This window comes from Triturus cristatus, chromosome 3_1 (assembly GCF_964204655.1).
Source record: "Triturus cristatus chromosome 3_1, aTriCri1.1, whole genome shotgun sequence".
NCBI classification, from domain to species: Eukaryota; Metazoa; Chordata; class Amphibia; order Caudata; family Salamandridae; genus Triturus; species Triturus cristatus.
In genome coordinates, this window is record NC_140583.1 from 919,193,978 (window position 1) to 919,218,155 (window position 24,178).

General features: G+C 47.2%; 1 protein-coding gene across 2 annotated transcripts in view; it reads left to right on the forward strand.

Moving 5' to 3' along the window:
* The window catches only part of WDSUB1 (WD repeat, sterile alpha motif and U-box domain containing 1), a 445,966-nt gene that overhangs the window by 319,722 nt on the left and 102,066 nt on the right, over positions 1-24,178 (forward strand). Inside the window, exons 6-7 of one of the 2 annotated variants that reach the window (XM_085645497.1) lie at positions 1,338-1,371; positions 20,696-20,827. In XM_085645497.1, the coding sequence (XP_085501623.1) occupies positions 1,338-1,371; positions 20,696-20,827 (166 nt within the window). The remainder of the gene's footprint in view (positions 1-1,337; positions 1,372-20,695; positions 20,828-24,178) is intronic. The other variant, XM_085645498.1, reaches the window with a different exon arrangement.

Consider the following 24,178-nt stretch of genomic DNA (forward strand, 5'->3'; position numbering starts at 1 on the left):
TGGCTCTTCCCCCACATGTATTCAAACAACAAGAGAGGGAGGGTAAATTGTCTGCTACTCTTAGTGCCCCAGGGAAATATCTCAATAAACAACAAAAGAAAGCTATATAACAAAAACGAAAAAGGTGGGAAATCACTCTAGATTTGTAAAAGAACCCTCACTCACCAACCTAGTTGGTGACATGCTTCATCATCGGGATCCCACCAGAGAGGCCGACTGCCTCCCTGGTGTGCTACTACGCCAGTATTACAGCGGAGCTGGTTTTAAAATGATATGTAAGTGCAAAAAGTAAGTGCAGTGTAGTGATGTTAAAAAAGTGCCATGATTTTATCCAGAAAAACTTTATTCCTCCAATGACCACTGTACTCACAAGACAACAGCGTACCTCTACAGTATACTCCGACATGACCAACTCTGCTTCTCACATTATAGAGATGAAATAGTTGTTATACATGTGAACTATGCTTCTTGTCATAAGCAGATACATTCATATAAGTAGAAAAATTTATATTATACTACAAGAGACATGCATATCTGACAATGTCATAATTGCTGCGTCTATGTATGTATCTGACTATCAACTCCCAAAACATCCTTCTCAAACTTTCTCCTCCTTTTTTTACCCATGTAACCCAACTAACAGGCACACACGACCTCTACTTACAAAAAGCAACTTACAACTTCCCAATCAAAATCCACTCCCATCATTCTGTCCCTACTCTAAATTCTAATAAACACACAGAAAATCAGGAGCCCAAACCTAGCACAACTAATGTACGAATAAAAAAGTTTTTCTTTTAAATTTTCTAATCTACTAACTAGTAACCTCTGATCTTCGGCACCATAGTAGCGTGCTATTCGCCTCAGAGTGCTTCAACGCCTGGGGTAGTAAGCTCTATACAAATACAATTTATTGATTCAATTTACAATTAAAGAACCACCAAAAAATAATCATATAAAGAATAGAGCAAGCCACCTCGTGTTCAGTAACCAGAGGAAGGAGTAAGGCTGATTTATGAACAAGAGAGCAGACTACTACTAGAAAATTACCACAAATACCTAATGACTCACTTGCATGCAACATTTTAAACAAATACATTGCAAAGTTCAAATTATAGTGCCGGTTTGGCACTTCTTATCCGTGAGGTACTGTGATGAATGTGTATTTTCTTAAAGGCTTTGGTCCCCAATTCCATGTCGATGTGTGTCAGTGGCCATTTAAAGAACGATGTATAAACATTCATGAGTTAAATGTAAAGGAAATGCAGCTCTGATTTAGTATGTTAATACCTATAAATATGTTTTCTAATGTATTTCTCCTTTTTTCCCCCCAAAAGGTCGGTGGATAAAAGTGTTATACTTTATGAAGCAGTAAGTATTTTGCAAAACACATATATGTGTCTTTATATGTGTGTGTGTGTGTGTGTGTGTGTGTGTGTGTGTGTGTGTGTGTGTGTGTGTGTGTGTGTGTGTGTGTGTATATATGTGTGACTTACAGTAAAGATATTTTATAATGTATCCCTACATTTTTGACAGTATTCTGGTTTGCGTATTGCTGTACACTATACCTGCTTCTTTAAAAGTGAACATTATTTGCGTGTGCTTGCTTGAAGACTCAATACACTAGTAGTTCACAGTAATATTCCAAAAGCTTTTACAAGCAAGCATATTACAACTAGGCAATGCTGTTGCATTTCATTCATGTCATTTTCCGTCATAAAGGAGTACTTATTTTTCTAAGTTATGTGGATTCGTTTTTCATATTTTTATAGATGTTGTAAGTGTTTTAGATGAAGACATTTAAAAGAAACCTATATGTAACTGCTTTATATGCGGAATGCTACAAAATTTGTTGGGTTCTCCCTCCAAGGCACTGTCTGATTGTTGGTGCTGTCACTGGTCAACAATACATGTACAACACAAAAACACCCATTAGGAGAAAGAAGGGCAGGTATTATTATCCTTATATTCTCCCTGGAGCTTCTCACTACGTATTGAGAAGCTTTTTTGAGTGCACACTTTCAATTGTCCTGAGAAGACGTGGAACATATTCCTTGTTGATTCTGGCAAGCTCCACTTCACAGTTGCCGTTACTTATTCTTCATGCATGAGGAATAAGCGGGCCCTTTTCTCTGGTGATATTGGATATAGACCATGTTCACCTCGAAGTTCTGTCAGTATTTCGTAGGAGATTTGAAAAACACTGTGCAGTAAGGAATCATTCAGAATCCTTTGTTTCTGCAGGGGCTACTGCCCTCATCCTCCCTGTTAACACATTCAATGTTGCAAAGAATCTCAATGTTACCATTTTAATTTGAGTGATTCCTTACCGAACAATGTTTGACATATGGCCTCATTACCAATGTTCCTTGGAACACAGGGTGCCCCGTGTTCTTTGTAGTTAGTGTTTCCCCAGTAGGCAAAGAACAAGAAGTATTCAGTACAAGACTAGGTGCTGTGGATAGCATGATAATCAAGTCACTAGTCTGTAATGAGGTGTCAATCCGCTTAATAGTGTTGAAATCAATTTTTAATAACGAGTACAGCGGGATCGGGAAGACAGCACCAACTGTTCAGCCGTTGCTTCTCTCTCTGGAATGAATGATCCATCACTCGATGCATCACTCCATTCCATGACATAGAGAGTATTCTACAGTATAGATCACAACACATCCCCTTCCCAATAAAACAGACAAGCAAAACATGTTAACAATAAAGTTCAAACTCATAAAATTACAAAAAAAAACATTTCACAACATGACACCCTGCAAGAAAAACATAAAACCAAAAACATAGCAAGTCAATATAAACACCAATGCAACACATGGTTTTCCATCTTTAGCTACAGTGTGGCACCTGTAAGAAAATGAAAACAAGCACTAATACAACACATAGTCTTTCATTTTTACAGGCACCCTCCTATACCTTGGAGTGGATTCCTCTTGATCAAGAATATCCTTTCCATCCGAACTATCAACATCAGTCAAAGAAGGTCTAGGAACTCCCACATCTTGGAAACCACCCGTCTGTTTAACCAATCTAGACATACTCCACCAGCAATCTGTGTTAACCTTTACCACATTCTTCCTGATGGCCACAATGGTAAAAGGACCCAGAAAACCAGATCTACCTTTAAAGGTATGTCTGGGATTCTTCACAAGCACTTGATCACCAACGCACCACTTCTTGTATTTCACATTCATCCTAGAATCATAACTTGACTTATATTTTCCCTGATAATCAGTGACTCTGGTTCCTCTCGTGGCTGCAGACATACCACTACCAATACTTGGAGGCAGCCAACTAGGATTCAACTTGGAAAAAGCTTTCCTCCCTCTCAAATCTTCAAAAGGAGACTTTAGAGTAACAGCATTCGGTGTAGTGCGATGAGCCCACCAGGTATCCCTCAAGACAGTTCCAAAGGGTATCTTCAATTCAAGAGCTCGTTGAGCACATCCTTTAACCACTCTGTTCATCCTTTCAGCTAATCCATTAGCCTGCGGCGAATATAAAGCTGTCTTCTGATAAACAATGTTAAAATCCTTAAGAAAATTGCACATCTCGTGAGAAACGAACTGGACCCCATTATCGGTTACTAAAAACATTGGAACTCCTTCTGCAACAAAGACATCCTTAAGAAAGTCTATCACCATTTTCGTGTTAGCCACTGACATACACTTGGTGATCACCCACTTGGAGGTATAATCCACAAGCAAAAGAAAAAACCTTTCAAAAGAAGGTAACAGTTCAAACGGGTCTACTATATCCAAACCCAACTTCGTCCACACCTTATCCAGAACCTCAACAGGGGACAAGGGAGCATTGCTAGGAGTGTGAGACTTATCATTAGAAGCACAAGACAAACAATCCTTTACCACACACTCGATTATACGATCCATACCAGGCCACCAGTACTTTTCTCTCACCCGGGCTTTCGTTAAACTCCTGCCCAAATGACCCTCATGAGCAAGGTTAATTATTCTGTCCCTGAAAACACTGGGAGGAATTACTCTATCACCTCTCATGAGATTATCATAACAAAAAGACAACTCCTCCCTCACAGCCCAATAAGGTCTCATGTTTTGATCCAAAACCTTATAATCAGGCCATCCATGATTTACCCACTCCTTAATGAGAACAAAATCCTTGTCACCACCTACACCCTTCAGCCACTCCTCAGATGAAAAGGCAGACTCAGCTACCCAAAGTACACCTTCAACTTCACTGCAGTCTGAGGTTTGACCAACTGGTAAGCGAGAAAGACAATCTGCAGATTTATTACTCAAGTCTGGAATGTACCGAACCACAAAATTAAACTCCTGGAGTCCCTCACTCCAACACTTGAGCCTGGGTGTAATGTTCTCATTGCGGCGGCACGAAAAAACTTGCACCAAAGGACGATGATCTGTTCCGACCAAAAAGGGAATCCCCCAGAGGTAGAACTTAAAATGTTGTACAGCCCAGAAAACACTCAGAGCTTCTCTCTCTATACATGAGTAATTGGCTTCCGCATCCTTAAGAGCTCTAGAGGCAAAAGCAATAGCTCTGTCCTCACCATCCACAACCTGAGAGAGCACAGCTCCCAACCCCTTAAGACTAGCATCCGTCGTTAGAATAGTCTTACGATTAACATCAAAATGTCCTAAAGTGGGCATTTTTCCTATTTCAGCCTTAATGCAATCAAAAGCTTTTTGACATTCATCAGACCAGGCAAACTGTGTCCCCTTTTTAAGCAAAGCCCTGATGGGTTCAGCCACACTCGCAAATCCTTGTATAAATTTAGAATAGAACTCAGCGAGTCCCAAAAAGGACCTCACCTGGTCCTTGTCTTGAGGAAAGGGAGCTTTCACTACACTTTCAGCTAACTCCAACTTGGGTTGTATGCCCTCTCCGGAGATCACATGCCCTAAATACGTCACAGAACTCAACCCCACACGGCACTTTTGTTTCTTAACAGTGAGTCCAGCATCCTTCAACTTGTCTAACACAGTATAGAGGGTTGTACAATGTTCTTTTTCGTCCTTCCCATAAATTAAAATGTCGTCTTGGAAAAACATAACATTAGATATCTTCCCAAGCACCATTTTCATGACCCTTTGGAAACCTGCCGACGCCAACCCAAAAGGCATCCGTAAGAAGCGGTAAGCCCCCAAAGGTGTCACGAAAGACGTAAGATGTCTTGAGTCCTTGTGCAACATAACTTGGTGGTAAGCCGAAGATAAATCCAACACACTGAAAATCTTAGCCCCTTTGAGAATGCTGAGAGACTCAGATATATTGGGTAAAGGTTGACGATCCACCCAAATCCACTCATTCAGTCCCCTCAAGTCCACACACATCCTGACACTTGCCCCCCCCCATCCTTAGGGGCAAGAACAATGGGTGCAAGCCACTCCGAGGCCTCGATCTCTTCAATAACTCCCAAATCAAGCAGTCTCTGCAACTCAGTTTTGAGTGGTTCAACCATCATGTTGGGTACCCTCCTCACCTTGTGCGTGGCTCTTTCTTTAAGGACAATGCGATGCTCAAACCCCTTAAGGCAGCCCAAAGCATCTGAAAATACCTCTGGAAACTTATCAAAGCATTCACAACTTGATCCCAAAGGGTCCACCAACATAACTTGATCTTTGGGATCTTTAGCACAGGGGTTAAGCATAATGCCAAGGTCACGTTGATGTCCCCATCGAAGCAAATTGTCCCCTCTTTCAGCCACATAAACTTAACCCATTGTGTGCCTGTCCTTGTATCTGATAAGGGCTTGAACATAACCAAGGACGTTGATCTTAGAACCACCATAACTAACAGGATTAATATCTGGTGTCAACAAAGTTACATTGTCAAGACCCACACACTCATCCCACTGCTTATTACCAATCATGGTAAAAGGTGAACCCGAGTCAGCTAGTACAGAGAAATCATACCCATCCACCATGATTTTACATTCAGGCATTACTATTTTATCAGCATCTATCTTCTCATCATCAGCCTTAACACTCAAAAGAATAGTGCGTACGACTTCAATATTCTTCTGTGGGTTACGGGCCTTGTCAAGAGCCTTGCAGACTCTAGCGTAATGTCCCTTCACACCACACTTGTTGCACACCGCCTCTCTAGCGAAACAGTGCGGCTAATTGGAAAAATGCGAAAAACTACCACACCTCATACACTTAGGTTTAGGGCAAGATGATGTGGTTTTGTCACCAGAATTGCTATTCCCCTCAGCGGGATGACTGTCACGTTCCACCTTGTTATGAACACTCTTAGAAGGAGCACGCACGCGTGTGTCCTTCTCAACCGTCTTGCTATTACTAGAAACAGAAATCTTTGCCAGACTATTGCAAATCTCAGAGTTTTCACCCTCCTCTATGGCATGCACTTCACTAAGTTCCTGGCCTTTTTCTTCTTTGTTCTTTCTAATCTCTTTTACCCATTTGGAAGTGTTCTCCATACCCTCCACAATGGCTACAGCTTCAACTAAAGAAGGATTTTTTGATAAAAGTTTCTCCTGAACACGAACACTGTTGGTGCACCTCACCAATTGGTCTCTCACTAGTGAATCCGAAAGGTCACCAAACTCACACTCTCACTCATTACACTGGCGACGAGTTGACTGTGCCTGATTGGGGACAGGCACGCGGCGAAGCACCAATTCCCCTGCGGAAGCCTCTTCCATCCAAGCAAATTGTCCCCTCTTTCAGCCACATAAACTTTACCCATTGTGTGCCTGTCCTTAAATCTGATAAGGGCTTGAACATAACCAAGGACGTTGATCTTAGAACCACCATAACTAACAGGATTAATATCTGGTGTCAACAAAGTTACATTGTCAAGACCCACACATTCACAACATAGTCCTAGCTGGTTAGACCGATTATATTGAGCCAGATTTTAAGCGAGATTTCTCTACCCATAAGGTGAATTAATCTTTTCCTGTGACCCTTCCAGAATAGGCTCTGCACCTGATTGCTTGGAAGTTTTACTGATACTAAAAGAAAGTGGCACTTCTCATTGGTATTGCCTTTTAAAAAACAAAACTTTTTTATTAACATAACAGCAGCCTTTGCATTGGGATACATAAGTTAAAGTTCTATTGCACAGGATTGACAAATACAAGTGACCAGTCTGTAAAATATTCATGAGATCTGCAACAGACATTTCAAGTACATGTGCAGCAACTCAATATACAGCACTCAACAACACTCGGGTGTGGAGTCTTTCCAGGTTTGCTATTAAGTTTTCTTTTTTTCTTTTTTTAAAGAGTGAAACCCGGGAGCGATCTCTTCGCAACCCTGCCACCTTCATATAGCTAGGTACGGGTTAAAAGATCGTTTGCCTCCTCCCCTGCCTCAAGTCCATAGTATGTCAACCACAGGGTCCAGATTTTCTTGAACTTGTTCGGGCACCCACTGACCTTATAGTTTACCCTTTCTGCCACCATATATAGGTTCATGCTTGCTCTCCATTCCTTGAGTGTGGGAAGATCAGGGTCCCCCCAGTGCCTGGCAATATCCCTCTTTGCAACCACCAATCCTAGATTGCACAGCATAAGTTTACTTCATGTGAGGGAGGTCTATTTCCGAGGGTATACCTAGTAGTATGTATTTAACATCCCTAGTGAGTTGTGCCCCCAGTATTTCATTGAAGTCCTGTATTTTCTGGGTCCAATAATTTGTTACCTGCCGGCATTCCCAGAGCGTATGCATGCATGCACCACGTTCTGTCTAACAGCGCTGGCAATTAGGTGTCTCAGCCCTCCCCATGGCATGCCGGCATGCCTTATGTCCTATGTAGGATCTTGTATTGTATCAATCTGAGTCTTAATTTGATATCCACTTCCCTCTGGTGCATCAGGGCAGTCTCCCAATTTATGTCTTCTAGTGCCTCTGTGGTTGTTTCCCAGTTAGCTCTTCAAATTATCGGGCATATTGTTAACTAAAGTTTTATATGTCCATGACACAGCTTTATCTGTTAGTTCTTCCTGCAGCAGTCTACCCTCTAGGGGCGAATATGCAGGTATGTTAGTGGTTTCTAGCCCTTCCTACGTCCATGCATGTTGCAGTTGCATATATTTGTATCTTTGAGTGTTACTTAGTTGGTCCTCGGAGTGTAACCTCGCAAATGTGATGAGGGTAGCGTCCCTTATAATATCTCTGAGTTTAGAGATCCTTATCGTGTCCCATTGCTGAAACCCCTGGAGTTCATTCAGGTCCGGTAGCCGGGAACCGTCCCAGAATGAGGTTTCCCTTGTGGGCCTTTTGTCCCATCGCATTTGCCACTCAGCCCCCTTCCAGGCCTCAATTGATCACTGGGTGGCGGGGAGCAGCCTACGACTTCCCCCACCTCTATATAGATAGTGGCAATATATGCGGTTCTGGAATTGCAGCCTTTCAAGGGCATAGGTGGAATGGTCTCCTGCCGCATGTCCCCATTAATTGATTGCCACCAGGTGTGCTGCCATGTAATACACCTGTATATCTGGTAGGGCAAAATCCCATTATACTGATTGCGTTGCAGCGTCTACAGTGCAACTCTGTGGTGGCTCCCATCCCACAGTAGTGCTCGAAGTTCCTGATCAATCGTTCCAAAAACTGTCTCCGGCAGCTTGCAGTATGTATTCTGCAACATATAAAGCAATTTGGGGAGTGCGATCATTTTGTACATTGCAGCTCTGCCCATTAGCATCAGGGGTAAGCCCCTCCACCTCCCCGCCGCTTTCTGATATTCTGTGAGGACCCTCTTGATGTTATGATTGAGGTTCACTGCGTCATCTATCGTGATGTATAGGCCGGAGTAGCGGAATCCATCTTGAGCTACCCTATGGTGACCTGGAAGGCCTCGGAAATCAAGTGTACCCCCCACCGAGTAGAGGCTGGATTTGTCCCACTTTATATTATATCCTGCATGTGTACCATACTTTAGGAATATCTGCAAGATCAGGGGGGGTGTCTGGTTAGTATTAGTGACATATAGGAGTATGTTGTCTGCGTATAATGATATCCTTTCGTATCTCAGTTGCCGTAAGTCATCCCTGAACCCACTCTGCTATGGGTGCATCCGAACTAAGCATACCATTGGTTCCGGCACCAGCGCAAACAGTAAAGGGGACAGAGGGCAGCCCTGTCTAGTGCCTCTTCTGATTGGGAAGTCTGTCAACAGCTCTCCATTAACACGCACTCTGGCTTTTGGATTGGTATATAATCACTCCACCCAACCCCGAAAAACTGGCCCAAACCAAAATCTTGTCAGGACTTGCCTCATATAAGGCCAGTGGACAGCATCAAAGGCCTTTTCAGCATCTATTGTGAGGAACACATGTGGCGTAGATCTACCTTGCACTGTGGGGAGCCAGTTGGTCAGCTGCCGGAGGTTGTATCGCGTGGAACGCTTGGCCATAAAGTTGGATTGGTCGCCATGGACCAAGGTAAGAATTACGGTCTGGAGTTGTGTTGCTTGTTTGGAGGCCAGTTGTTTGGTCTCTTTTGAGCAGTGATATGAGCCGATACGACCCGAAGTCCTCTGCGGGTTTATGGACCACTACCACTGTGGCACTACAGAGATCGGGTGGGAGTGTTTAGCTTTCCTTTGCTGCTTGGTACAGGTTTAGAAGATGGGGACCTAGCAGGCTAGCATTGCGTTTGAACAGTTCTGCTGGGAGACCATTTGGCCCCAATGCTTTCCCTGTCTTCAGTTTGCCACTGGCAGTCGTGACTTCTTGGAGGGTAAGGTCCCCTTCAAGGGAGTTGCATTGGTCTTGGGTAAGGGTCGACATGTCAATTCCTCTGAAGTAATTACTGATTTGGAGGTTACTTGCTAGGGGCCTTTCTTCGTACAGCTCTGCATAGTACCGGGCAAACGCACCCGCAATTGCAGATGCCGTGATGTGCGTCTCTTCTTTTCGTCGTTTCATGGCTACCCATAGGATTTCTCTCTCCCCTAGCCAGGCCAGTAACTTCCGTGCCCTGTTGCCTGTCTCATATAGTCGGTGCTGTGTGGCCTGTATTTGAGCTGCAACTTCTTTCTCCGCTAGTGCCCGATAATCCCTGCGCTTTATCTCAATTTGGAGCAGAGTACCCTCTTCTTTTCTGGTTAATACCTGCCTTTCTAGCTGCAAGAGTTTTTCTAGGGCCTCTGTCTCTCTGGTTTCCTCTTTTTGTTCTTGCTAATATGTTCTGTGCTCGATCTCTTAATACTGCCTTGTAGGCCTCCCATAAGGTAACTGCTGAGGACACGGAGCCCTCGTTTTCACTAAAGTACCTCTCAGATTCTACATGGATCTCCTTTGCTACTGCCCTATCTTGCAGTTCCCAAGCTGTCAGTCTCCATTTTTGCCTGCGTCTGTGTATTCTCCCACCCACTGTCAAGCAAAGTGGTGAGTGATCATATATTCCTCTCCAGGTATTCTATTCGTTCCACTTCCGTTACCTCTCCTGCTGGCGCAAGGAGGTAATCCAGCCTGGAGAAGACTCTATGGGCACCTGAGAAAAAAGAGTAGTCCCTCTCAAATGGGTGCAGCTGGTGCCAGAGATGTGTTAGACCCAAAGTGTTCAGGAATTCAACTGGGGGGGAGTGAGCACATATCCCTGCCTACCTGTGTGCAGTCTGCTTGGGGGTCCACCACATCATTAAAATCTTCTCTAATAATGTGTGTGGAGGACCCTGATTCCAGTAATATCCGAGCTATTGTGTCTAGTGTCTGGGTTTGCTATTGAGGGGGGGCATAGGCACTGATCAGTTTTAGTTCTCTCCTTCCCTAGGCCCCTTGCACCGCGACAAAGGTAACATTTGGGTCTTCTTTATTTATTTAACCACACCACTCCCCGTGATCCTGATGTGAACCCGGCATGTGCTAGCGTGACGTAGGCCCCCCCTTCCCAAAAAAGCACAAAAGGTGCCTCTCAGATGTGTCTCTTGGAGGAGGGCGATGTCCGGCTTAAGCCTCTTGAGGTACCTTGTCACCAAACCCCTCTTTACATTGCGCAATAGCCCACTGACATTCCATGTCATGACAGAGTAGTCTATCTCACCCATTTTTTGGACTGGGATTTCTTACCCCCACCGTGTTGTTACTGGCAGATCTCGTCTTAGGATTGGGCACTCCTGTCTCTGTCTATGACCTGGTTTCCCCTTCTGTTGGCTGCAATCTGGGACAAACAATAACATTTGAATTTCTCTATTCCCCCCAACCCGAAAGAACTCACCCCCACCCCCCCCCCCCACCCCCTCCCCACACTCTCCCACCACCCACGTCCAATTTGCCAATTGGTCAACTGTGACAACTATTGGCATAGGCAAAGTCTTGGAGGTCTGTAGTCCCACCCCCTCTCAATATAGAATTCAACCAACTAGGAGATTGTCCTTTAACTAGTGGCACTGCCCAACGGGCGCCTCTTGGTCATTGGCTTCAGAGCTCGCCACTTCCATGTGATGGATATTTCGGAGGAGTGGGTGGCTGCTGTCCGCTTCTGCCATATATTCTGCGAGTCGCCCGGGTGGTCTCCTTCTCTTTCCCCACAGTCGTTTGGGATCAGGCTTCTTGGGTGTTTCTTTCAGTGAAGTCCCCATTGCATCCAGCCCCTATTTCCGGTTGAGGGGGGGGGGGCATTATTTGATCCAGGACCATGCCTCCTCTGGTGTGTGGAAGAAGTGAGAGGTTCCTTAAAAGTTCACTTTTAATTTGGCCGGGAAGAGCAGCATGTACTGGATCTGGAGGGCTCTCAGCTTAATTTTGACTGAGTCAAATGTGCATCGCTGTTACTGCACCTCTCTTCAATAATCTGGGAATACCATTATTTTGGCATTATCATATCTGATTTTCCCCTTTCTCGTCAGCTCTTGAAGTTGCGGTCCTGATAATTGAGGAATCGTGCGATCAAGGGCCGCAGGGGGGCCCCTGGTGGCGGGCGAATGTTGGGCATTCTGTGGGCTCGTTCTGTTATGAAACAGGGCGGGAACTGTGCCGCTGGGAGGGAGTCTCTGAGCCAAGTGATAAAGGACCACCCTGGAGCTGTACCTTCCGAGTTCTCTGAGAATCGCACGAAGCGCAGGTTGTTTCTGCGGGCCCTATTTTCAGCGGCGTCCACCTTCCAGGTCACTTCTTTCAAGGCAGCGACTTATTTGCACAGGCCCTTTGGTTGTGTCCTCCACCTCCGAGATGCGGTCCTCTGCATGTGTGACTCTCTCTGAAACATTTTGAATGTTTTGACGTAAGAGGGTCACATCTGATCGGATCTCGGCCATTTTCCCTTCTAAGGCCTCTCTGGATGCATGGATCGCTTGGAGGGTGGTTGCGTTGTCTGGTAGGGTACTGGCTTCACTCCCTATCTCGGGGCTGGTGGGGGTCACTTTGGCATATATGCCAATGCTTCCTTGCTTGGACGGCCTGGGGTCTTTGTCTCTGGCCATCGTGATCCCTTCAGTGTGGTGTCTCGCAGCGGGGACTGTGCCCCTGGCTCTCTTCACCCCCACTTCTTGGCCACAGTCAGGCCTTCTGCCTGGTTGCTCTCCACTGTTGGCGATATGGTCCCCTAGGTCCACGGTGGGTATTCACCTCCGATTTTCCTGCTGTTGGGCCCTGAAGGGTCCCTGGCGTGATGGAGGGGGGGGGGGGGGGCTCCCTGACTCTTCTGCTGTGTCCTAGTTTGCCGCCCTGGGGTTGGGAGCCGTGCCTGGGCTCTTCATCTCCTCGCCCCACCGGACCCTCCACTGATCCCCCCCGCCTTGTGAGGTCGCCACTTGTCGCACCGTTCCTCTCGACATGTGTTTGGCTCGGTTCTCCCCTTGAGGCTTGGCGCACTTATCTGCTGTGTACTTTCCCGGAGTTTCCAGGTTGTAGAACTCTGCTGGTTAGGTGGGGTGTAGGCGTAATCAGGGGCAGCTGGTGGCCCCGCTTTCCAGCTTTATTGCAGCCTAGGCCCGGCCCGTCTGCGCTCGTCCGCGCCTCGGCAGGGCTCGGCAGGCTGCGCAGGGGGATGACCATGTTTACGGCTGATAATATGCGCAGCTTCAGAAACAGGGTGAGTGATTGTATGCATGGACCACTGGACCCCCTTTCGGGCCCTTACCAATGCCCTGGGTGCAGTTTTGAACTTCCTTTGCCCATGCCCGTTAGGGCATTAGAGCCCCCTTCCAATGTTAGTAACTCTGCTACTCGCCCTCTCGTCCCCCCTCGCTCATCCACTTTCAAAATACTCCACCTAAACGTAAGATCCCTAGTCTGTCACCATTTAGATGTCTTTACTGTGCTCACGGATGAAAAGCCGGATATAATGTTTTTAACAGAGACCTGGCTGCATGATAATGCCACGGCGGCAATTAACCTTATCTTGCCTGCAGATTACACTATGCACACCTTACACCGTAACTCGAGAGGTGGTGGGATCGCAGCGGTCTTAAGAACGTGCTATCCTTGTCTATGGAACGCTGTGAGCATTGCGGGTTGTGAAAGTGCCCACTTCGCTATCTCGTTGACTCCCCAGTTTACTTTTTCGGGCTTGGTTATTTACAGACCCCCTGGTCCCGACGACGCCTTTCGGTCAGCCCTTCCAGAGGTAGTCTCTGCCTTAGCCCTTAGATCAGCTAATTTCAGTGTAATCGGAGATCTTAATATTCATATGGATGCTCCTCTATCCTCGGTGGTGGGTAGTTTCCTCACAGATCTTGAGGCACTTAGACTACATCAGCTGATCCTTGGGCCCACTCATGTTGGGGGTCACACCTTGGACCCCTTTCTGACGAATTTGGATTGTGTGGAAGCACTGCCACCGAAACCAATTATCTGGACAGACCATTATCTTATTGACATTCGGATCACTTTGGCTGCTTCTCCTCCTAGAAATACTACATCTGTCATTTTTATACGTCCTTGGAGGAAGTTGAACCTGGAGGCTTTTCAGCTGCTGTTGTCACAACACATACCAGAACCTCCCATTGATGTCACCTCTGGATATGACCATTTTTGCAATTGGTTTTTCCGGGCTCTTGACACCTTAATTCCAGCGGGCTGGAGTAATACTAGACCGGGCCACTCTAGCCCATGGTATGACGAATCTCTCAGGCTCCTTAAGGTTACCTGTAAAAGAGCAGAAAGAGCCTGGCGTAAGGCATATGACGTTACTCTCAAGCAGGTTTATCGAGCCAGTATTAAGGCATACCATCGAGCCATCTGCAAAGCACGTGCCTCCTTCTATTCCTTACAATTCAGGAACAGTGCAAATCCAACTAAGTTAATCTTTAAGGTTCTTAAAGATTTAACTAGCAGGAAAGCCGCTACGTTGGGGAATGGCTCCCAGGCTCATTGTGATGGACTAGCGTCATTTTTTGTTGAAAAAGTGGATGCGATCTATAGATCTTTCCCCCCCCCCTGCTTCCTCTCTTAATCCTGTAACGTCTATGAATGACTTTTCTAGTCCATTACTGGTGCTTCCTGCGCCTTCTCAGGAAGAATTTGACTCCCTGGTGGTGAGGGTCAAATCGGGCTCTCCAATGGACCCTCTGAGACCGGCACAATTCAGGGACCTGTCAGAGCTGTGTCTTCCGTTTCTTCTCAGTCTTATTAAGCTATCTCTCAGTACTGGGTCGGTACCTGTAAAATGGAAGCAAGCCATGGTTATGCCGGTACTGAAAAAGGCAACATTAGATCCTGCAAAGCCAGAGCACTACCGGCCCATCTCTTTGCTTCCATGGGTCTCCAAGATCGCTGAGGCTCATGTCAATAACATCCTATCTGGCCACCTTTTAAATACAGGTATCCTTCACCCCTCCCAGAATGGCTTTAGAGCAGGCCATAGTACGGAGACAGCCCTGGTGTCTATGGTTGAGCATCTTCGTACTATGTTAGACTCTGGTCAGACGGCGGCACTGATCCTGCTGGATCTCAGTGCCGCCTTTGACACGGTTTCCCACCCGATCCTGCTCCAGAGGCTGAGAGAAGCGGGAGTTAACGGCACTGCTTTGGGTTGGTTTCGCTCTTTTCTGGCCGAGCGTACCTTTAGGGTTTGTACTCCCCCTTACGAGTCTTCTCCCCGCCCTATTTCCCAAGGAGTTCCGCAGGGTTCGGCACTTAGTCCGACCCTGTTCAATTTGTACGTGAGACCGTTGACGGAAGTTGCCAATAAATGGGGTCTCACTATGGTATCTTACGCCGATGATACCCAATTAGCTGTGGCTCTTAATGGGTCTACCACGCTGAATTCCTCTAATTTCCAACAAGCTCTTAGAGAGGTGGCAAGCTGGATGACCGACAATCGTCTCCAACTTAATGCCACAAAAACAGAAGTCTTAGTGCTGGGCAAGGAAATCCATCTTTGGGGAGACGACTGGTGGCCTTTAGAGCTCGGCCCAACTCCCATACCAGTCACCCAGGTGAAGAATCTTGGGATTCTGCTTGACGCCAATCTATCATTCATCCCCCACACAAAGAAAGTTGCGGGCACCTGTTTTGGCGTTCTTCAGAGTCTCAGGCCTATTCTTAAATTCTTCGACGCTTCTACCAGGCAACTTATAGTGCAGGCCATGATTCTTTCCAGATTGGATTATGCCAGTGCACTCTTATTGGGCACCAATCAAGCAGAGCTTACACGCCTTCAGCGCGTACAAAACGCGGCTGCTCGTATGCTGATAGGTCTGCCTAAATTTTGCTCAGTTAGGAGCGCCATTTCTGATCTTCACTGGTTGCCCGTTAGGCAGAGGATAAAATTTAAAGTACTGTGCCTGGTTTTTAAAATTCTGAAACTGGCTTCCCCTCCTATTCTGTCTCAGACTATCTCCTACTACACACCGGCTAGAACACTTCGTTCAACCGGTCAATTTTTGGCCACAATCCCTCGCTTTAAAAAAGCCAGAATGGGCGGACGCTCTTTTGGTGTCTTGGCGGCCAGCCTTTGGAACACATTGCCGTTCAGTGTTCGGTCCATTCCGGACTTGCTTCCTTTTAGGAAAGCGGTGAAAACATTCTTGTTTCCTTTGGTCTAGCGATCTTGGTTAGCATGTTCATCTGTTGGTTGTGTTGCTCGTCCTTTGTAGCGCCAGGACGCCGCTTGGCTGTGGCATCTGTGCGCCTTATAAATGATAAATAACATAACATAACATGACCACGGGGTCCCCAATGTGGATTGGCAAGGGGGAGACTCTGGTGCGCTGTCCTGAGGTGGGGGCCCCGACTGCTTTCTGTTTCTCAGCGCTGCTTGGCTGTTAGTACTCTCTCTGTGGCCCTCTTCCATGGTGCAGGCCCTGCGCTCGCGGGGGAAGCGTCTCACCGCCGGTCGCCCTTGCCTTCAGGTGTGTGTGTGGCTGGTGGGGGTAGGGCAGCCCCCTAACGGTGTCCCTTTAGTCCCTCCTTTCCCCCCACCAGCCGCCTCAGAATCCTGCCTTGACAGCTCCCTTCACTCCGTTCTTTCTGTGGGGGTGGCAGAACTCCAGCTGGGGCCCCCGGTTGACCTTCTTTCCCGTGTCTACGGGCCTCCGGCACCAAAGAGTCCGACTCTGGAGGGGCGCGGGGGTCATCTCTCTCGTCGCTGCGGCCTCCTGGTCCATATTTCTTTCCCAGGGTGGGGATTTTCCCTCACTACGCACCACCACCGGGAGCTGCTAACCGCCCTTTGGGTCGATATTTCACAAGCACCGAGTGACGCCGGAGACTCTCATCTGACTGTTGTTCACGCCACTGTTGCCGGTGTCAGAGCTTCTACGGTAGCCTCTACCCAGAGCGGGGCCGTGCCGCCCAGGGGCGTAACGAAACTTGAGGGGGCCCCCCTGCAGGGTACGTGGAGGGACCCCCTCCGAACTTAATCTGAAGCTCTCCAGCCGAAGTGCGGTGCTGAGGGGGCCTCCTGGAGGTTGGAGGCCCCCCTGCACCGCAGGGGATGCGGGGTCCTGTGTTACGCCCCTGGTGCCGCCATCTTGTGGCCACTTTCTCTCCAGTGCTGCCGGTGCGTAGCCGAGTATCGATGTCGGGCTCCCGATGGACGGAGCATCAACCCGTTTTCGTCGATTGTACAGGGGCAATGCAGCCGCCTTAGGTGCTCCTATGTGCACTTGGATGGTGGTGGATAGGTCAGGATTCCATCAGGATTTGTGTATGGCCTCCAGAGCTCAGACGTGGCTACTCAGCCATGCTCCCCCCTCCCCCCGTATTGCCTTTTTGTCCTTGGCTTCGGTAGTACAGTAGAACATATCTAGTGGAAGGGTGATACAAATCCTTGGGAGACTTTCAATGGTTTGTTATTTAAATGTACGCTTGAGGATCAGTGCAACAGGTAAATCCATGCCTGTTCTGAATTACATTACAAGGACACCAGTGCCTGGCAAACTGGGGTAACAAGATTATCATTTGAAAGGGCCTGCTCTTAACCAGGTCATTACAAATTCTGTAACGACCAGATACCACAATTTATGGGATGAAATGGACAGATTTACTGATCTCTTTAGCCAGCTAATCGAGGAAGAATACATAACCATGCCAGACTAGAGCAATAAACTGAAGAACATCAGCTTCTAGTGAGAAAGTAACTCATTAAGTCTAGGATGCTATTGGCCTTCGGATTCTCTGGAGGCTAGCTTGGATGTATCCATCAAACTTGAAGTAGGATGCACATCACATATATTTTGACCTTCTGTTTGAGAACAAGTTCTTTTCTCTTTGTGAATATGATCTTACTGAAGGGCAAATAAATGCTGAACAGGTGTGGGGAGAGCAGACACTCCTGCCTTGTTCCATGGCCCAATGTCCACATCTCCGATCGTGAAATTGAGGTCCAAACCCTACCACTGTTGCAGGGTTTCTGCTCTGGAACAGAACTATGCTTGGAACCAGAGAACATCAGTATTGTAGGGGCTGAGTCACCATACCCCCTCAGTGTTAATAATTCTGAGTCCGACTAGCTATAGTGCCTCACTTGCCCTCCTAACCATACCAGAGAAACAAGTGAATTGGCACCCCAGAACACAACACTCCCGACACTCTGAAATGCAGTATATGTGTCACACTTATAAAACAAATGCATACTAAAAATATGGTTAGCATGGTTAATAATCCATATATCATGAAAAGCCCTGTCATTTTATAGAGCAGTATAACCTAAAACCCCCTCCCTTGCTAATGAATCTAAATGATTATATATCAAAGATGTCTGGAACGCAGTGCTTTTGCTTCAGAACTCTTGTTCCATGTGTTTATTTTGCTCATGTGTTCCTCTATATTATAGGACATGTGTGCACATAAACGACAGCTGCATTCTTATGTTATGTCTAGGTGCTAGTGCCTGGCCAGAAAGGATAACAATGGATATTGCTGTCTGACCTTGGCTGTGGCGTTCAGACTAAATCCCAGGAAAAGAACGGAACACAAAAGCATATGCTAGTTGCAGGTTCCGTGTGAAAGTACAATGTTGCACAAAAGCAAATGTGATTATATAGTAACGAGTGCAGAGGAAAATAGGCGTGTACAACGTGCACAGTTAGGCTAACATAGGGAAAACTACAATAGGTCAAGCAAGAAACACACAACACCACCCATAGAACCTCCAACAAGTAGCCCCAGTCCACTGTATCAAACACTTTCGCTAGGTCGATGGAGACCAGTGCCATGTCACCATCATGACCCTGCACCTCTTGGAACCATGCGCAAGTCTTCTCAAGTCTATACCCATGTGTTGACCCGGGATAATACCACACTGGTCCTCGTGAACCAGTGCTGTCATGTGAGGGGCTAGCTGATTTGCCAGTAATTTGCACAAAATTTTCACGTCTGAATCAATCATCGTGATAGGTCTATAACCCGCTGGATTAGTTTCATCCCCCCGGATTCAGGAACAATCAGATCTCCCCTGTCGCATAGTTTGTATGAGTACCCCTGTGTTCCTTGCCTCAAGGAAAACTTTCAGTAAGCTTTGAGTGGTCTATCCTGTGTGAGTCTGATAAAATTTGGCTGCTAAACCATCCCCTTCTAGAGCATTTGAATGGGGAAGCATACTCAACGCTGCTCTGAGTTCCTCAAGCGCCAACGTGGCTTCCAACTCCTCATTAGCTCCTTCAGGAAGCTTCGGCATAGCTAAGCTCTCCAGAAATGGGGTGCACCTTGCCAGGTTGATGTTGGGATCCGCTGTATACACTTCCTTCAAATGCACCCTAAATGTTTTGTTTCCACTATGTCCTATTTTGTAGCCACAGCCCTGTCCTCTGGTGTGAGTAAATGTGTTATTGATGGTGGAGGATGTTCCCTACGCAAGGAGGTCCCCTGTTTATCTCCCTCCCTATGTAAATACTTTCTGTACTAATTAAGCATATACTTATCTAGCCTATCCCAGATGTCTTCTATACACTGTTCCTCTGCCTGCCATTCCATTTGTGTCAAGTCCCTAGCCTTGTGGTAGCTAGGCTTGTTTCCTCCCTGCACAGCTCCAACTGCAATTGTCGATGCAGTCAGTCCCATACATGCACTCCGTATTACAGACTTCAGGGCCTCCCACTCAGTGGCCCTTTGCGCGGTGGTGCCCCAATTAATGGTCAAATATTCAGTCATGGATTGCAACAGTCCCCCTACCTACTGTATCTGTCCGTATCTGTGTGGGAATTCGCCAATACTGGCCCTGCATTTCACAACAGACAGGGGAGGGGTCGGAGAAAAATCGTCCCATATGTTTTACGTCCATATCTTCCAGTCACCTGTGGCCATCACTTAGTATTCTATCTAACCTACTGAAGGTATTATGTGTTGTGGAGTGAAATGGGTAAGCTCTTTGTGTTGGGTTTCTCCCTCTCCATACATCTATTAATCCCAAGTTAAGCATGACTTCCTTATGTGTCGTTGTCCTGAGGGGCTTTGTGTTCGCTCTGGGAGGTGCCCTGTCTAGGTCTCCATCCAGGACACAATTAAAGTCTCCTAGTCATAGCAACGGAGCCTCCACTTCCTGCATTGCCTGATCTTGCTTAAACAAGAAAAAAAGGCTGAGTCGTCTATATTAGGGGCATAAGAGTTGAGGAGTGTGATTGCTTGACCATCAAGGGAACCTTGTAAAAACTCATACCTCCCACCCATATCTGCTTCCATGTAGGTCAATGAGAACAGCAGCCCCGTTGCCACCCATATCAGGCTGCCTCTGGCATTGGTAGAGTATGAGGAATGATATACCTGGCCTGCAACTTCTTTGCCAGCCTGGCCACCCCGCGTTGCTCAAGTGTGTTTCCTGTAGGTGCGCTATACTAATCTTATGTCTTTTTGGGAATGAGAGCGCCCTGTAACGTTTCTTATAGGAACCCAGTCCCTGACGTTCCATGTCAGGAACCTATAGCATTGTCTGTGGGATCCAACTCTGATATCCCCCATCTTATGTAGTTTGATATATTTCCGAACTGCCATGAAATAAAAACCCTCCCCACCCACACACATACATATGTGGCTCAATTCTCGGCCTATCTATGCCCACCCACGGTATGTGCCAGGATCTGCACAGCATCCCCACATCTCCATCCAGGACAGTCACTTCTAGTCTATCTATGAAGTCCCGGCCAGCAATTCGGATTGTACCTCACCACATATTCCAATTGCTATATAGGACTTTTATACATTCAGTATTTTCGTTGAGAGAATGTTTGCCAGTTTTGATGTCACCCTCCGCAGGGCCTAGACTCAAATATATACCAGAGTCTCCAGGTATAGACTGCGCTCCCATGTCCCTAAAAATGTTCTCCCCCCTCCCAGGAATCGATTAAACAAATGGCAAACGTCTCACGATTCTCCAACCTGCAGAACTGCCTCCGCCATCGTGTCAAGCACAAAATCTGGCTTCTAGAGTTCCATGATCAAGCGGCTGTGTGTCCCTGTTTGCCACTGGTGAGTGTTCTGCTGTGTTCTGTAGTTGCATCATTCCATCATCATTTATTGTGGCTCTCTGTGGGCCTAGTGGCTCTGTATTGGGGTTCTCGGGTGGAGAGTGGTAGCTTTGTCGTGTTCCTGCTCTGGATCGAGAACCCCAAGTCCATTTGTGGGTAGTACCCCATCATGGAGCTGTTACGTCTCTTATCTCCAACCACACCCAGACCTCCTCTGGGTGATCACAAAAATGTGCCTTCCCTCAGAACAGTACCTTTAGTCCCGCAAGGTATAACCTATACTGTAGGTGTAGTGCTCTCAGTTCTTGTTTAGTTGGGTGGAAGGATTTGCGCCACCCTTACACCTGCTTTGTGTAGTCTGGGTAGATAGATATACAGCGGTTACCGAACTGCGGGACATGTTGTTCCTGAGATGTGCGTAATGTACAGTCTCTATCACTGTAATTGAGAATTTTGACAATGAAGGCCCTGGGTGGGACACCTGATGATGCTGGAGGAACTAGGGCTCTATGGGCTCTCTCCACGAAAAACTGTGATAATCCTGGTAGTTTCAGTTTCATGCGCACCCAGTTCTCCAGGAATTGTTCCGGCGCTGTACCCTCAATTTCACTGGAAATCCCAGCACTGGGATGTTACTCCGGGAGCAACCCTCGGCATCCTCCACGCGTCGTTCCAATTCTGCGGCTGCCATGGTCATCTGGCCCATTTGCCGTTTTAGGAGTGTGACTTCTCCCTGCAGCTCTTTGATATTACTCTCAGGCCTCTCCGCCTTATCTGCCACCTTTCTCAGGATAACACACAGGAGGTTTACGTCAATGGATACAGCCTCTATCTTAGTTTTTAACGCCGTGCGGGAGCCATGGATAGCTGCCAGAAGTTCCTCTCATGACTGCTCCAGACACCCATCTGGCTGGCCCTCCGCACATCCTATCTCTGTTGCTGTGTGAGTATCTGTGGCAGTTAGCGCGGGGGAGTATATTGCATAATGGTATTGGTGGAATGCAAGCGTGAAGCTCTGTATTTGCCCATGATTTTATGTTAGACAGTGGAGGCCAAGACACTTTCCATAGCACGCTCATGTGGTCCTCTGCCTTCAATACAGCCGCACGTTGAGCCTCTGTTGGCTCAACGTAATGCTGGCTTACTTAGGGGGTTTTCTCGCCAGGCTCAATGATATGCGAACACGGACTTGCTGCCCTTGTGCACTCACATTGGCACCCAGCGTTCTGTTTGCTCACCAGTATTTCTCTCCGCCAATAATCCAGCAAGGGGGGGGGGAGGTAGTAGGATTGCTCCTTTCCTCAGTCACTACCCCTCAATGTGTGCGCTAGGCCCTGCCATTGTCCATAGCTGAGGGTGGTTGCCCCCCCCCCCCCCTCCCCCCCTGCGCCAATACAATTGTCTAGAGCAGTTAATGTAATTTGTTATGGGTGACTAGCCACGGGAACAGGGGCTCCAGGATCGTGGTGTCTCGTGGACCAAAAACCTTTGAGGCGTCTTCTCCTGCCAAGGCAAAACGAGGTTGAGGCTCTTTTTTAGGTCTCGCCTGACCCAGCGCATGCGCTGGTCTGGCGAGACTTATTGAGAGGGCTCCAAAAAGTGCTACCAGGCCAGCCTAGGGCTACAGTGCATGTGCGCGGGCGCGCGCGCTGCGTTTTACCGCGATTACTTTCACTTTCGCGGCCACACGGCCGCTTTGCATAGCCAATAGGTCTCGCTTTTGGGACCTTATAAGTATTTAGTTACGCAACTGTTGCATGGCTAAACACTTATAAGGTCCCAAAGGCGAGACCTATTGGCTATGCCAATGCTTGTTATTTATTGTCAAGGGGCGCCCGCCTCGTATCCAAGAGGCTGGGCGCCGTGTGTTACAGCCATCGCCAAGATCTCCGGTCTCCCACCTGATGATCATGGGATCGTGCCAGCACTCCGTCTCATTCTGGGACGTTCCTCCAGTAGCTGCTGCATCTGTAATTCTGCCACCAGCTCATTGCAACTCAGTGTGCAGGTACCCTTGGTTCTGGGCCATCGTGATGTGGGTTAGTGGAGACTAGGGAACCGTATCACTGGGTCCCGCAAGGGGAACTGCTCATAGCACCCGCTGGTGTGTGGCACCCGCGGAGCCCCTCACTTTCCTCCAGTCACCGGGGCTTCGCCAGCAAGGCTCCAGCAGCCACCCACAGGGCCCAAGGGCAGCTGGATGACTCGTGGGTCCTTTCTGCTCCCTGCCAACGGGCCTCTGGAAGTTGCTCGCTGGTGCCGGCACACAGCCCCCGTTGTAACCAGAAGCAATCCGCTAATGTTCTGTGCTGCCATGCTGAGTCTGGAACGCCCGGGGGCTGCAGCATGCAACGGGTCCTCCTCAGCCTCTGTTGGGTCCCGCTGAGGCACCAGAATTCGCCAGGCACTCAATCCGGAGGGGCTGTGCGCAGGGGCGTAGGAGACACTAAAATTCTGGGGGGGACAGGGACAACCTTGTGCACTTTCCAGTGACCCTATACAAATCACCGTCCGTTAAACAAATACAATCGCATACTTTCGAAGTGAAATATTGAGAAAAGCAGGCATGTAGTCACAGTTTGTATGTATGCTTTATTGTTATTTACATTCATATAGTAATGAGACCAAATGTTTAAAAAAAAAATATATATGAATCTTGCATCTTAATGCACAAAGCAAACAAAGGCCGCTGACTTAGGGTGGGGGCGTCGTGTTTGCAAGTGCATTAGGGTTTGAAAAGTACCTGCTGCTGCATTCCTGGTCTCCAGCAATTTTCAGGCAACAATAAAAATGTGAAGATAACTTTGGTGATTAATGTTCTTTTTTTGAGAGAGATCGAAGGCTTGTCTAGTGAAAGTTTTAATTCAGTAGGTCAGTGAGTTACTGCTTTTGTCTGAGATATTCTTTTGGTATTTGAAGTTTATAAGTTAAAATCCTAACATTGAACAGTGAGTTATTAACCGTCATCAAAGAGCTGCATAAAAACTTCAATGTATAGATTAGAACGTTATGATTTTTCCCCAGTCTTTCCCTATCCTAATGTTGGAAAATGGGTTCATTAGGATAGAAATCAATTCTGATTATTGAAGAGAACGACCCAACCATGGTGTTATGTTTTACATTCTGAGTTTGTGTTTCTCTAGTGTTGCAAAGCCGCCCTGGGCAATCCCCAACTTTTTGCTGACTGGTACTGGTGGTACCTGACTGACTGACCCTGGCCTCTGCCTAAACAGCCAGTGCTATTCTGAAAGAGGCACTTAAAAATATAGTGAAAACACCTACATACACTAGGGTGCACTATGGGTTAGAGTACCCCTATGATTGGCATGACCTCTCCTATAAGGCCCTAGTA